The following is a 14,369-nucleotide window of genomic DNA, read 5'->3' as shown; positions in this document are numbered from 1 at the left end:
CAAGAAAAATTAGTTCTACTTTTCCATTTTCCTGACCAATTCTTATTTGTCACATGCTAATCCTTTAACCTCTGTCATGACCTTATAACCTCTGATCCCTTTTACCATAACAAACATCTGCATCAACATTCAAGGCAGTAATGTTTCCAAATCTTTAAGACCAACTATTCAACTTATATAGGTGGGAATTTTGTAGCTGGGAAGTTTGTAGATGTTTACTCACAGAAGTGTTGTATGTGAATAGCCACAGAATTTCCAATGAAGTTAACAATACATCAGTACAATAATAAAAATATTAAGGCTTATTTAAAAGCAGAAGAAAAATCCAACAATTGTTAACTTATGACTTAGATTATTTATTAAAATCACAACACAAAAGTGGCTCTATTAATGGACTATAAAAAGTCTGATATTTGTAAAGCATTCACTGTGACATATGAAACTATTTTCCCTAGTTTCCTTACAACTTTCAGGTTTGTTTTTTATAGGTGAAGCAGTGAAGTGCAGAAGTAGACAAATCTCATACACTTCAGTGAACATAGTTTAGACAATTCTATATAGATAAGGGTATCCCAGTTTTACAGCACAAGCGGCACAGATGTAAGAGCTAAGCATGCTGTATCGGCTTTACATGTCTACTTACAGACCAGGCATTGTTAATTCAATGACAGACTGAAAATATCCAAGTTCAACATACAATGATATTACTTGAAATGTCCGAATTATATTTAGAAAAATCAAATATAAACTCTTATGAATGCCACAGTATTCATGAAATTGTAGATTCAGGAACAATTTTAATTTATTTTTTTAAGAGATTACTTATGGTATACATCTGTAGAAATTGCTTATATATTTTATATATTAAAGTGTCCTACATTCTTTTACTACTTCTTGTGCTAGTATCTCCAAAATGTTGTCCATTTCCCACCAAAAGTAGCCTTGGATTCCTTTTGATCTACTCTGACACATTCTTAACTGACTCAAAGTATTTTTTCCTAAAACTCAAATTAAACCATAAAATCACAACTCCAAATTGACAAAGAATTGTACCAAGTCACTGCCTCTACAAATCTAATGACAGTTCTTATTGTCCTCTGCAACACTTCTCCACAGGCTTCAGTAATCCATTTCCATATAACAGTACAAACACATACAGCCCAGCAACAGAGAGGTCTAATCGCTTCTGCCTGTAGAAGACAGCTTTATTGCCAGCAGAGGAAAAGAAATAAGGGCTGAGGAAAAAAAAAATGCTTACTGTCCATTTCCATGCTTGCTAAAAATGAATAAATACGATTTGCACCGTGCACAGACTCATGGACAACTGGAAAGAGTAGTCATAAAAACGCCTTCCATTTTTAAATATGAGCAGTCTAGTACAAAAAGAATAACAATACTGAACTCCTATTAATTTCTGCTTTAATTAGATTAGACTTTTTTTTTTTTTTTACTATACCTTAGTATTGAAGTCCAGTGCATTTTGGGAAGTCTTGTATAACTCAGGATATTTCAGCATGTTTTCTTTTCGGCAGGATCTCTCAAATATACCAAGAGTTAGTGGAGGCATTGCTGTAAACATCTAACAGTTGGATTAAACCAAACAAACAAAAACATATTGCAAAACTTTAGAGGACTTGCTTAAAGTTTACTTACTCAACACACTTTCAGGTTTATGGTTGAAAACAACTGAAACCACACAAATCATCTTACCACATTGTAAAGACCTATACACCATCTTTCAAAAAGAATTTGTCCAGAAAATCCATTTACAAATGCAAACCAGACCTGAAAAAGACAAGAGTCACATATTACTTAGATATCTTGCAAGGTATGATAAATACATTTTTCCTCAGCTTCACAAAAAAAAAAAAAAGTTATCCCTCCCTAAAACACTTTTAACAATGCAATTGAAAGGGTTCTGGTTTAAATCTGTGTAAGAAAAAAAGCCCAAACCAACCAATTTGCGTTCAAGACCAGATAATGGGCAATCTAGTCAATCTAGTCACACATGTGAGCAATTCCACCTAAATATGAAAACATTTAAAGGAAGTAGCTATTTTCAGAAGAAATGCCATATTCTGTAAGTATTTAAGAGTGATTTAAGCTCACTGCATTTATATTGTATTTAATTCATGATGAAATGAAAACTGTCTGAGAAAGATGGTATGTGTGTGTGATCCTATACATAAGAAGCAGTCATTTGACCATTAGCAAATCTCCTAACAGAATTCATACAGTAAGTTGCAGTTTGAAACTGAAAAATGTACCACTATTCCTTTCTCGTACATGAAACTCATGAAAGGGTAAGGCTTTACCATTAATCAGCTACAACTACTCTTTAAAAAACACTAACTCAACTACAGAGTACATTAGACAGGCAACTGGATATTTATCTCTTTCACTGCCTAAGTTTTATCACTTTTTGCTAAAAAATAAAAAAAATAAATTGGAAAAGCACAATAACACATTTTTTTAGGTCTTTCATAATTGCATATAGCATGACTTTCTCCTATTTCTTCATTTGTCTCTTAGTTCAATGACAAAGTGGAGAAGCAGCATATGATGAATCTTTACTAACAAGTTACACTGAGACTATATATTGCCTATGACAAAACATAAGCTGAAAGCTGACAGAAGTGAGGATCATCTGAACAACATTCTATCCAATTTAAGGCTCATGTTTTTCAAGTGAATTCTTAGTTGCTCCTTTGCAGAGACTTTCCTGCAGCTCGTATTTCATTTGACTTTACCATGGAAGCATGAATTGCTACAATCATAATATATGTTTACCAGTATGTATGTACTCAGGCTGGCCTCCAGGTGACCAGATTCTATGGCGAAGCTCAGATTTTTTTTAACATATGGTAGAATGTCTGAACATGTTTGTAACTACTTTGAGATGGAAAAAAATCCTGAAATTAATAACTATTTACATTAAAAATGAGAGTTAAAATCTAGCTAAAAACCTGCTATTTGTTCAACCAATAAATGAAAACTAAATAGTTTTTTTTTTGGTGGCCAATTATTGCACACAAGGTCATGAATGTTAGAGGCTATGATACAGAGATACAGAATTTACTGAATTTTCTGAAATCTTATAATGTTAATTTTTTTTACTTTGGTTAACCAGTATTTTCTGACCTTTCATTCTATTCACTGAAAAGACAATGGAATTACTTTATGCCAGTAGAATCACGTTTTTATAAGCTCTTGTCTGTTTTGATTTTTGACTTTTGTAACAGTAGTTATCATTTAACCATGATGAATTCAGCAGACATTAATTAGCAGTTGCTGAGTATGAAGGAGCGAGATGAGTGCATAATCAGTTGTTCACTGCTGAACACATAATCATATACTCAACATCAGCACAGTTTTTTGGCTGCTTTACAACTAAGCTAAGTATGTGAACCTAATCCAGGGTCACCTAATCCATCACCACTGCTTGTATATAAGTTGTGGTCCTCAACTGCCATCTCTTCAGCCTTCTCACTATACATAAGTCCTGTGTTACTTTACTCCCAACCTAGGCAGATTGCTAGGAAGACAGCTCTAGAGAGAGGAGTGAAAGAATAGATATTATGATTTACCTCCCTCCTCCTTTTTTTTTTTTTTTTTTGTATCAAATACTTAAGTAAATTATTGAATTCTTACTTTGAAATAGTTAGGGTGGTGGAAGAGGGTATTTTCAATAGAGATTACGTGATTCAGTAGCTGGGCATAAATATATGTACACCTCATTACTGGTAATTTCAGACAGTTTAACACAAGTATTGCTCTCTAGGAGGAAAACAAGACGCACCGTAAGTAGACGTATAACTGACCCTTCCTAACCAAGGAGTATACAAAACAACATTAACTTTCTGTTGTGATTTAACTAGCAGTCAAAAATGTTACAAACCTCTCATTTAAAAAGGAAGGACCAAATATATGTACTGGATTTATTCCACATACTCACGGTTCTTAAAGATCAGTGATGTTAAGCAATACTTGAAAATATTTTGGAGTCACTTTTATAAATAAATGAAAGTATTTAAGATAAAATTTCATTTACAATGGAATGGCATACATAAAATAGCTCCCAAGCCTTTTATTCCTTAAAAAGCATGTTGCTTTCCGTTTTAGTTTGTACAGAACTTAAGAGTTAAAAATTTTCAAGCTATTTAAACTGAAACCGGTTTTACTGTAGAATTGTAAAGAAATGCTTTAAGGCATAATATTAACTTCCTGAAACACTAGGATTTACTTTCTTCTAAAGAAAGCATGCAAGGTACAAGCATTTTAGGTCAGTTTAGTGTAATAAGGGACTGGAACTTATCTTGGTCAGAGCTCTAGATCCAAGCCAAGAAGAAATGAAATTTGCTAGTACCCCTGGATTCTAAAGTTCTTGTTGAATCTATCAAAAATTGGTTAGGAAGAGAAACTTTTTAATGTGGCTAAAACCACTGTGCCCTCTGTAGGAGAAACACTACTGTTTAGTGGAATACCAGACATACTGCTTAAAGAGACAGAGCACCTTTTAGTATCTACACAGGAACATGGATTTTCTGCTGTTTACAATAGATAGTTTTTGAATGTTCACATTAAGAACACCAATAGCTCAAAAATAACCGGCAGATGTAGAGGAAAAAATAAAAGGCAGGAAGAATAAATGCAGCCCTCATCTCAAACTGTAAGAGGGGAAGAAAGTAAGCCACTTTTTTAGACTCTTTTCTTACAAGAAAAAGCTACTATGGAGTTTACTACATTATTAATAGCTATAGTGACAAACGCCTCAAAGTGAGAAATTTATTAATGGAAAGTATATTTCATTCTGATTATGATGGACAATGAAGGCAGCTGTACCTGCAAAGTAAGTTTTTAGGACATGCTGTACCTGATACTAATTTAGCAGCAGACTCAGCCACTTCTCTCTTAGAGGACAGATCCTACTCTAACCCAAATTACTAATCCAGCACCCCTATACAGCAAGATAGGTGACAGGTGTTTTTATTAAGTAATTTAGACTACATAAATGAGGGGGAAGTAAAAATTCAGACCATTTTATAGTTTAACAGCTACATAATTTCCATGGAAAAGAAAAGTTTAGGTTCACAGCCCTTCTAAGATGAGATGGGCCTCTGTGCAGAACCTCATATTTCAAAGTTTTCAAACCTTATAATGCAAAAAAGTGGGCATGTGCATAATCACTTTCTCCTGTTGATGCAGTTTACATACATTAAGTAAAGCATGACATATTGAACAACAGCACCTGAACTCCACACCTCAGAACCAGGATGAGTATACACAGAAAGCCTGCTCACATTTGGGGTTATGCATGATCTGGGTCTCAAAATGATCACAGGCTCATCTGATGTGTGTCAGGCACAGGAAATTGGGAACAAAATGGTAAATTCCAGTTACGGACATGAGCAGCACCAAGTGTGTAACTGCACTGGGTTTGGGGTGGAGGAAGAGAGGAGAACCATCATTCAAAGTTTATGAAGCAACAACAACAAAAAAAGGGCATTGCAGCTCTAATTACTTAGTATAATTGAATTGTTTACATAGCAACACTTAAATTGTTACAAACAACCACGTTCAAGGATCTGTAACTAAACTGCAAATGTGAACTCCATGCGTTTTTTCTGTTTGTGTCCTCTTTTATTTGAATTTTCCCCTACATGAAACATGAATGACCTATGAAGATCTTCAAATCTTTTTTTTTTTTTAATTGTAAGCCCTTTTTAACATAAGCCAGTTTATTCAATGTTATTACTAGTTATTGCTAGCTATCAGAACAGAAAGTAGGAATAAGAAAATTTTGTCCGTTTGATGTTGAAGGGAGATTTGCTTAACTTCAAAAATGTATAGTTTAAAGACAGAGGATACACAGTAATGGTAATTATAAAACCCAACCCAATCCATGAAGGAGTTTTCAATCACTAGATCAATCTCAGTCCCAAACATCACCATAACGTAATGACAGCTCCCTCAAAATAAGGATGAGGCTCTGCACAGGCTTATCATAGGCTGCATACAGGCACAGCCATAATAATGCACAATAGCTGTCTATGGGAAATTCAAAGCTTTCACTAACAATTTAGAATGACACTTCAAAACATGACTTCTACAGTTACTGGGACTAGGCCTGGTCAAAAGAGGAAGCCCATGTTTTAATAACTACTGAACCAAGACACATACTAGAAAAAGTTATTACAGAGAATTCTTATGAATAGGAGCTTAAATGTTGAGAAACACTAATTACTATAGACCTTCACCATTTTCTGAAACAAGAAACCAATGACACTTATTTTGCATCACGCCACTAATGCCTAGGAAAAAGGCTGTATTTTAGATTAAATCAAATCTATTACTTATTTGATTGCCATTGTGCAGAGATTTAAAAATGTAATATACATCTATTACGTAAAGGCAGGTATTTTTTTTTTAGTTATTGTCAGCTAATAAAGGAAAACTTGTTTAAAGCAACTTCCAGACATGCCTTTCATAGCATTATTTTCTAAACTCCAAGACAGAGGAGGTGTGGCTACAAAAGCTTCACAGGCATTTTCCTGATGTAGCATTTCTGCATATTAAGCAGCAGCTTACAAATACTCATTGAGTTCTCTGCTCCCACGCCTGATCCGTACAAAAACCTGAAAAGAGAGATTCAAGACTCGCAGTTGTCCTTTCTAGAGACATTCAATGATGAATTTATGTCCATTCACTCACAGTATTGACATGAGCTATTAACATCTGTCAAAGTTTTCTGAGCTGACAAACGCTGGGTATACAGGAATTCAAGTAGAAGTCATCTTGTCTTCCAGAGAAGGTGTATGTGGTAAAATGCTTGTATGGATTATACATAAAGCCTCATAACTCATACAAAATGACCTCTTTGCCCTTCTGTCTGCTCAGGAGACAGAGACTACCTCTTCTAATCTTTTGTACTTTTGAGGCTATGATCTCTGTACCTTGCATTTAATTTTCTTTCACAAAGAATACAAATGTTGGGATAGTTAGACCCAAGTTGTAAATTTACAATGTGTTTGCAGGTGACTGACAGAAAATTGAGAAAAATAAGGTAGTATGCGCTAAAGCCCAACTTTGCATGTTTTCCATAAACACAAAGTATACATTAATTGTTTTTTTCCAAATACTTCAAGAGCTACTGCTAATCAGTAGTTCTGGAAGTCTGATCATTTAAGCAAATATTGAATTTTTGAAATGCAGGATCTAAGTCTCCCATCACTTCTAAAGCAAAAAGGATCTGTAACAGACTTGCTTTTTCTACAGCTTCCTACTTTATGTTTTTCTAAATGGGATGCAAAATTGTTAGTACTTAGATTGAAATCTGTTTGTTAATAACATATTAAAGAGGAAAACCAGGAAAACTTGGAACATGTAAAAAAAAAAAAAAAAGTAAGAAAAATGCGCCTTTCTGGCAACAATACTTGTTTATAAAAAGAGTTTGAATTATCTTCAAATATTGCAACATAGATACCAGAATCAGAAATATTAACCTAATGTTTACATCAGGTATAACAGAAATGAGCTATGTTCTTTCAGTAAAACTGGATATATACCATGCAAGTTTAAGATATTAATTTGAAAATATATATAAAAAACTATTAAAGTTTTTAAAATAACTCTAAACACCATTAACGTAAAGATACAGGAGACAGACCGGTAAAACTTACTTTGTAATCAAGCTTTGCAACAATTTTTTTTCCCACATTTTTAAAACAAAGTATCATTGTGAATATGAAGTTTGACTCAATTGTAAGCATAATTACCATACATATTTAGTTATAAGAAAGTGAGCAGCTGTTGAAAGAAAAAAGAGCAAATAAAGGTGGGGGAAATTTAAAAATACATTCAAAAATTTAAGGATACCACCTAGTCACGAAGATCACAAGAACTATAGCTAGTGACTAGGTGGAGGGATGATGGTAGAGCAGTAGATGTGGTTTGATTTTAGTAAGGCATTTGATACTGTCTCCCACAGCATTCTCACAGATAAGCTAAGGAAGTGTGGGCTTGACGATCAGGTAGTGAGGTGGATCAAGAACTGGTTGGAGGGACGAAGGCAGAGAGTTGTGGTCAATGGTGCAGAATCTAGCTGGTGGTCTGTGACTAGTGAGTGCCTTAGGGGTCGGTGCTGGGACCAGTGCTATTTAATATTTTCATCAACAACCTGGATGAGGGAACCGAGTGTACCCTCAGCAAGTTCGCTGATGGCACTAAACTGGGAGGAGTGGCTGACACACCAGAAGGCTGTGTTGCCATTCAGCGAGACCTGGATAGGCTGGAGAGTTGGGCGGGGAGAAATTTGATGAAATTCAACAAGGGCAAGTGTAGAGTCTTGCATCTGGGGAAGAACAACCCCATGTACCAGTACAGGCTGGGGACTGACCTGCTGGAAAGTAGCGAAGGGGAAAGGGACCTGGGGGTCCTGGTGGATAGGAGGATGAACATGAGCCAGCAATGTGCCCTTGTGGCCAAGAAGGCAAATGGCATCCTGGGGTGCATTAGAAAGGGTGTGGTTAGTAGGTCAAGAGAGGTTCTCCTCCCCCTCTATTCTGCCTTGGTTAGGCCGCATCTGGAATATTGCGTCCAGTTCTGGGCCCCTCAGTTCAAGAAGGACAGGGAATTGCTTGAAAGAGTCCAGCGCAGAGCCACAAAGATGATTAAGGGAGTGGAACACCTCCCTTATGAGGAGAGGCTGAAGGAGCTGGGTCTCTTCAGCTTGGAGAAGAGGAGACTGAGGGGTGACCTCATCAGTGTTTACAAATATGTAACGGGTGGGTGTCAGGATGATGGAGCTAGGCTTTTTTCAGTGATATCCAGTGATAGGACAAGGGGCAATGGGTGTAAACTGGAGCATAGAAGGTTCCACGTTAACATCAGGAAGAACTTCTTTACTGTGAGAGTGACAGAGCACTGGAACAGGTTGCCCAGGGGGGTTGTGGAGTCTCTCACATTGGAGATATTCAAGGCCCGCCTGGACAAGTTCCTGTGTGATGTACTCTAGGTTACTCTGCTCTTGCAGAGGGGTTGGACCAGATGATCTCTTGAGGTCCCTTCCAACCCTTGGGATTCTGTGATTCTATGTGTGCTGTTTTAACCATGTACCAATAAAGTACATTTATTTCAACACATGCCTCTCATACTACTGTATTTTTCACAAGACTCCAGTAAGAAAACTAGGTCAATTACTTTCAGATAAATATTCCTGTTCATGAAGTAGAGCCTAAGCAGGCATGGTTACCTCATTAACAAGTGAAAGGTATGCAATAGTGTAACTAACTAAACATGTATGTAAAAACCCAAAGTACTGTTCTGAACAGCAAGAGCCCTGCAGCTCAACAGAGACCTGAAAAAGAGCTTCAGACAGTGAACTGGACAACTACTATAGCTCAAAAGCTGGTGTCACATTTATTTCTTGGTAAACCACCAGCACATGCATCTCCTGGTAAATTTAAGGCTATTTGTAACTCTATTCCTTAAATACGGTAATGATGCTACAGATACAGAATTTCAACAACCTAGCAGTATTATGCAACACAAACTTTGAGTACTAATATTTGGTACATATTTTTAAGACAATTAGATCTTTGACAGTTAAGAAAAATCACTAATATTAATGAGCTTTTTAGAAAACAAGACTCAGTACAAGTGTTTATTGGCAGTTCAAATGCTACTTTGAAATCATACATAATAACTAAAAGCTCAAAAGAATAATGTCTGTACTTTCAAGAAGTAACAGTAACTGTACCATAAAATTACCTCAATAATATAAAGGACTATATTCTTGTAGAAACAATACAAGATGCATTTAGCTACTCTGTTATAATTCCAGGCTCCATGAACCAACAACAAGTTCTTCAAATACTTGAACTGCAAAAAATGAAAATGAACATACAATGAAAACAGGCATACACCAACATTAATCTGATATCAAGCTATGTTACTACAGTATTTTACAGACTCACCTGAGCAATTGAGTAGTCTGAAGAATTTGCAGCTTGTAGGCCTTCATTCCCACTAATACCAACACCAACATGTGCTGTTTGTATCATACTAACATCATTTGCTCCATCACCAATTGCTAGAGTTACTACCTTAACTTGTTTTTTAACCATTTCTACAACTTCAGATTTTTGAAGCGGTGATACCCTAAGGGGTAACAAAAAGAAAAAATAATACAGAGCATTCAAATGAATGTATTTTAAAAACATACTACTTAACCTGTGAAAAGGTAATAAAAACAAGCCAAATAACATCCTCATCAGTAGCATGGTATTGCTATTGCCCTTTAGGCTGTATGCTAAAAGCACATTCTCAGCAAAATTCATAGTAAATTTGGATTTGCTGAAGCAAGATGTTAATAGGACTGGAGAGTTATAAGTCAAACAGCAATGGGCCTTTAAAACAGGAGTAATAGAAGGAACCCCAAACACTGCCACTTCCAGTATTAACTTATAACTGCAGATTTTGGCATATTATATTGTTATGTTTTCTATTTTCCTCTCTGTTTAAACATGTATTTTATAAATAAAAAAAGTTATTTAAGATACAAATGTCAAATCAAATGGGAACAAACAAACAGAGTGGACAGCTTAGCCTACACCACTAAATTACAAGAAGCAACTTTGAACATTGACTTTTGATCTTCTACTTCGTCTAACCGCTTGTAACTTCTCCCTCATTCTTTTCAGGACTATTCCAATTATCTTTCATTAAGAAAACACTCGTACACAGCGGAAGGGACAAATTATTCTAGGGATGACTCTCAAAAGCTCTACTGATGAAACTGTATCAGTTTTGGCTCCATCTACCATTGTGTGTCACATATGTACCTTTCATTTTATGTTGTTAAAGTTCTATTCTGTATACTGAAATTGAGTCCTTGTAGTATTTGAGATGTCATAACTGCAAATAATATACAGAAACCAAGTGGTCGGACTGGTGTTTTTCACAGGGTAACAAAGCAAAGGAGCAAGCCCTAAGCAGTATGGCAATCCACGCTTGTGCTTCCTGGCACTGCAGGAAACGTTAAAACCCTGTCCCTCATTTCATGGTACAAACAGAAACAGAAGAAATGTAAAGAGCTCTGTATGTCTCCCCCACCACTGCTGTTTACTGCTTCCTACAAAGGGAGCAATTATGGTACCAAGGCATGACTCCTGCTCTGGAGCTAGTGATGTGCAGTTGGCGAACTGTCCTTTCCTCATCTACCTTTGAGCTTTCCAGATCAACTCATTCTAGATGCCTCCATGCAAAAACTAGATGTGATAGGAAGCAGAACTTGCCACTGGACAGAACTGACACTAAGATCTGGGGAAAAACATGTATTTCTAATTAATTTCCTACTAGTCTATATGCACACTCATGGCAATGACCTGACTGGTACCATAAGCTGCTGGTACTTCACAATCTGGGCTCTGAGAGATTCTCCCTGCAATGACAAAATTTCAAGGTTAAGGCTTATGTAGGGATGTTCATAACCTGACCTAACTTTTCCAGGTCAAAAATTAAAATAAGAGAAATATACAAGAAATTAAGAATATAAATTTCTGGGGACAAATTTGCAAAAGAAAAGCACAAAAGAGCAACTACTTCTAAGTAACGTTCCTTCCTGAACATGCTCTGTATACTGCTACTCACTGGGATACTGGCAAGTAACACAGCCTATCAAGTTCATGAGTACAGTTGTCACCTGAACCATGACTGCTGTATGGCACTCAAGCTCCATAACAAAATGAAATATTACCAGCAGACACCAAAAATTCAGCTATATTATGGCATCTGTGCAGTCCTAAAATTCCTCACAAAAGATCCTGCAAGCTGAGGGTCCCAAAGGCACTATTCTTATAAGCACGTGAATACTGGAAGGTCTCATGACACTTGAGAAAATAGTACTGATAGGTGAGTCATAGAGTGATTTCTGTTGGAATGGATCTAAGTTCCAACACAGATCCGTTCATCTAGTTCTAACTTTCCTGCCATGGGCAGGGACACCTTCTGCTATCTCATGTTGCTCAAAGCCCTGTCCAGCCTTCCCTTGAACACTGCCAGGCATGGGGCATCCACAGCTTCTCTCGACAACCTGCTCCAGTGTTTCACCCCCGTCCAGGTAAAAAACTTCATCCTAATGTCTAGTCTAAATCTATTCTTTTTCAGTTTATAGCTCTTTGTCGTATCCCTACATGTCTGTCGTGGTTTAAGCCTAGCCAGTAACTCAGAACCACACAGCTGCTTGCTCACTGCCTGTCCCCATCTTCAAACCCCTTCCTGGAGGGATGGGGAGGAGAACTGAAGGAATGTAACTCCCATGGGTTGACATAAGAGCAGTCCAGTAACTAAGGTATAACACAAACCACTACTGCTACTACCTATAGTAAAAATGATGATAAGGGAAATAACAAGGGGAGAGAATACAACTGCTCACCACCCCGCTGATCGATACCCAGCCCAACCTGAGCAGTGATCTCGCCTTTCTGGGTAACTGCCCCAGTTTATATACTGGGCATGATGTGCTGTGGTATGGAATGCCTCTTTGGTCAGTTTGGGTCAGGTGTCCTGTCTCTGCTTCCTCCCGGCTTACCCTCCTCCCTGGTAGAGCATAAGACTCACAAAGTCCTTGGTCAGAGTAAACATTACTGAGCAAAAACTAAAAGCGTTGGTGTTATCAGTGCTGTTCCCAGGCTGAAAGTCAAAAACACAGCACTGCACCGGCTACTAAGAAGAAGAAAAATGACTGCCACTGATGAACCCAGGACAATATCCTCATGAGAAGCCTCTCCCTTTACAGTCTGAATAATTATCGGGAAAAAAAATTATCAAATCTCATAAGTGAATGTAGCAAAAAACCACCATTTTTTTTATACTGATTTACTGTAAGATTACAAACCCAGTGCTAATGAGGGCGATAATAAAAGCAATTCACCTACAGAAGAAACAAAATCATTCCAATGCTATACATTAGTAAAATTATTTTTCAGAACATGGTATAATAAAATGTTACAAAACCCAACTGTATCCTGGGATGCATCAAAAGCAGCGTGACCAGCAGGTCGAAGAAGGTGATCCTGCCCCTCTAACTCTGCTCTTGTGAAACCTCACTTGGTGTATTGTGCACAGTTCTGGTGTCCTCAAAGTAAGAAGGACATGGAACTGTTGGAACAAGTCCAGAGGAGGGCCACGAGGATGATCAGGGGACTGGAGCATCTCCTGTATGAAGACAGGCTGAGAAAGTTTGGGATGTTCAGCCTGGAGAAGAGGAGGCTGCATGGAGACCTCACAGAAGCCTTCCAGTATCTGAAGGGGGCCTATAGAGATGCTGAGCAGAACCTCTTCATTAGGGACTGGAGTGACATGACAAGGGGTAACGAGTTAAAACTTAAACAGGAGAAGTTTAGATTGGATAAAAGAAGGAAGTTCTTTACTGTAAGGGTGGTGAGGCACTGGAATGGGTTGCCCAAAGAAATGACAAATGCTCCATCCCTGCCAGTACTCAAGGCCGGGCTGGACAGAGCCTTGGGTGACATGGTGTGAGGTGTTCCTGCCCATGGCAGGGGGGGTGCAACTTGATGATCTTAAGGTCCTTTCCAACCCTAAGTATATGATTCTATGGTTACTGTCTGCCCAGTGATTTCTGGCATTAAATCCAAGCCTGAATGATTTGCCTGTCTTGACACTGGACAGACTGACGCTATGGGTTAAAATGGATATTGCTCTCTATTTGGATCAAACTTTGATCCATAACAGAATTTGAGAGGAAATGTTTCTTTTTCCAACTGGTGGTATAAATTCCCTCATCACACTTCTTCCTGAACCGCTTCCAAAAAACCAGAAACAGAACAAGCCACCCATCTCTTTCAAAGTAATGAATTACACACTACATTATCCACATTTAGCAGTAAGTTTTTACAGTTAAAGAACACTGAAACACCGATTATGTTCTTTTCATTAAGCACACAGATACTAATGCCAATGCTTGGCCATTGCTTTTTCTAGGTATCTGTAAACCCAACCATACAACCAACAAGCAATTACACGATTGCTGTAGCTAACGGCATTGCCACCAGCCTTCTATTCTGCTTGAATAAGAGTGCAATCAGAAAACACTTTAAAAAACAACAACAAAAGAAAAAAAGCCCCCCAAACCAAACAGAGAGACAGCATAAAAAAAATTCCAATGTTCACATGACAGACAAATTATAGACTTAAGGAAACCAAACTTGTTCTTAGAATTGACAGCTGAGGCTGGTGACTGATTTCATGGTGCTAATTGAAAAAGTAAATGCAGAGTGGTGAAAAAGTTCAGAAAAAATCCTAAATCTCTGACATCACACTCATATTATGCATTATCCATTTAATTTATT

General features: G+C 37.3%; 1 protein-coding gene across 5 annotated transcripts in view; it reads right to left on the bottom strand.

Annotated features, from left to right (window-relative positions):
- ATP8A1 (ATPase phospholipid transporting 8A1) overlaps positions 1 to 14,369 on the bottom strand; it is a 114,718-nt gene that overhangs the window by 35,422 nt on the left and 64,927 nt on the right. For all 5 annotated transcript variants that reach the window (XM_061346162.1, XM_061346164.1, XM_061346161.1 and 2 more), the window contains 4 exons: positions 9,975 to 10,158; positions 9,769 to 9,879; positions 1,711 to 1,785; positions 1,457 to 1,579 (listed from right to left, as the gene is read on the bottom strand). In XM_061346162.1, the coding sequence (XP_061202146.1) occupies positions 1,457 to 1,579; positions 1,711 to 1,785; positions 9,769 to 9,879; positions 9,975 to 10,158 (493 nt within the window). The remainder of the gene's footprint in view (positions 1 to 1,456; positions 1,580 to 1,710; positions 1,786 to 9,768; positions 9,880 to 9,974; positions 10,159 to 14,369) is intronic.

Source organism: Neopsephotus bourkii, unplaced genomic scaffold (genome assembly GCF_033783945.1).
Source record: "Neopsephotus bourkii isolate Nb327-2 ecotype Australia unplaced genomic scaffold, CSIRO-AGI_Nbou_v1 NB_259, whole genome shotgun sequence".
Lineage (NCBI taxonomy): Eukaryota > Metazoa > Chordata > Aves > Psittaciformes > Psittacidae > Neopsephotus > Neopsephotus bourkii.
Note: the sequence above shows the minus strand (reverse complement) of the source record. Positions and strands in the feature narration are given on the sequence as shown.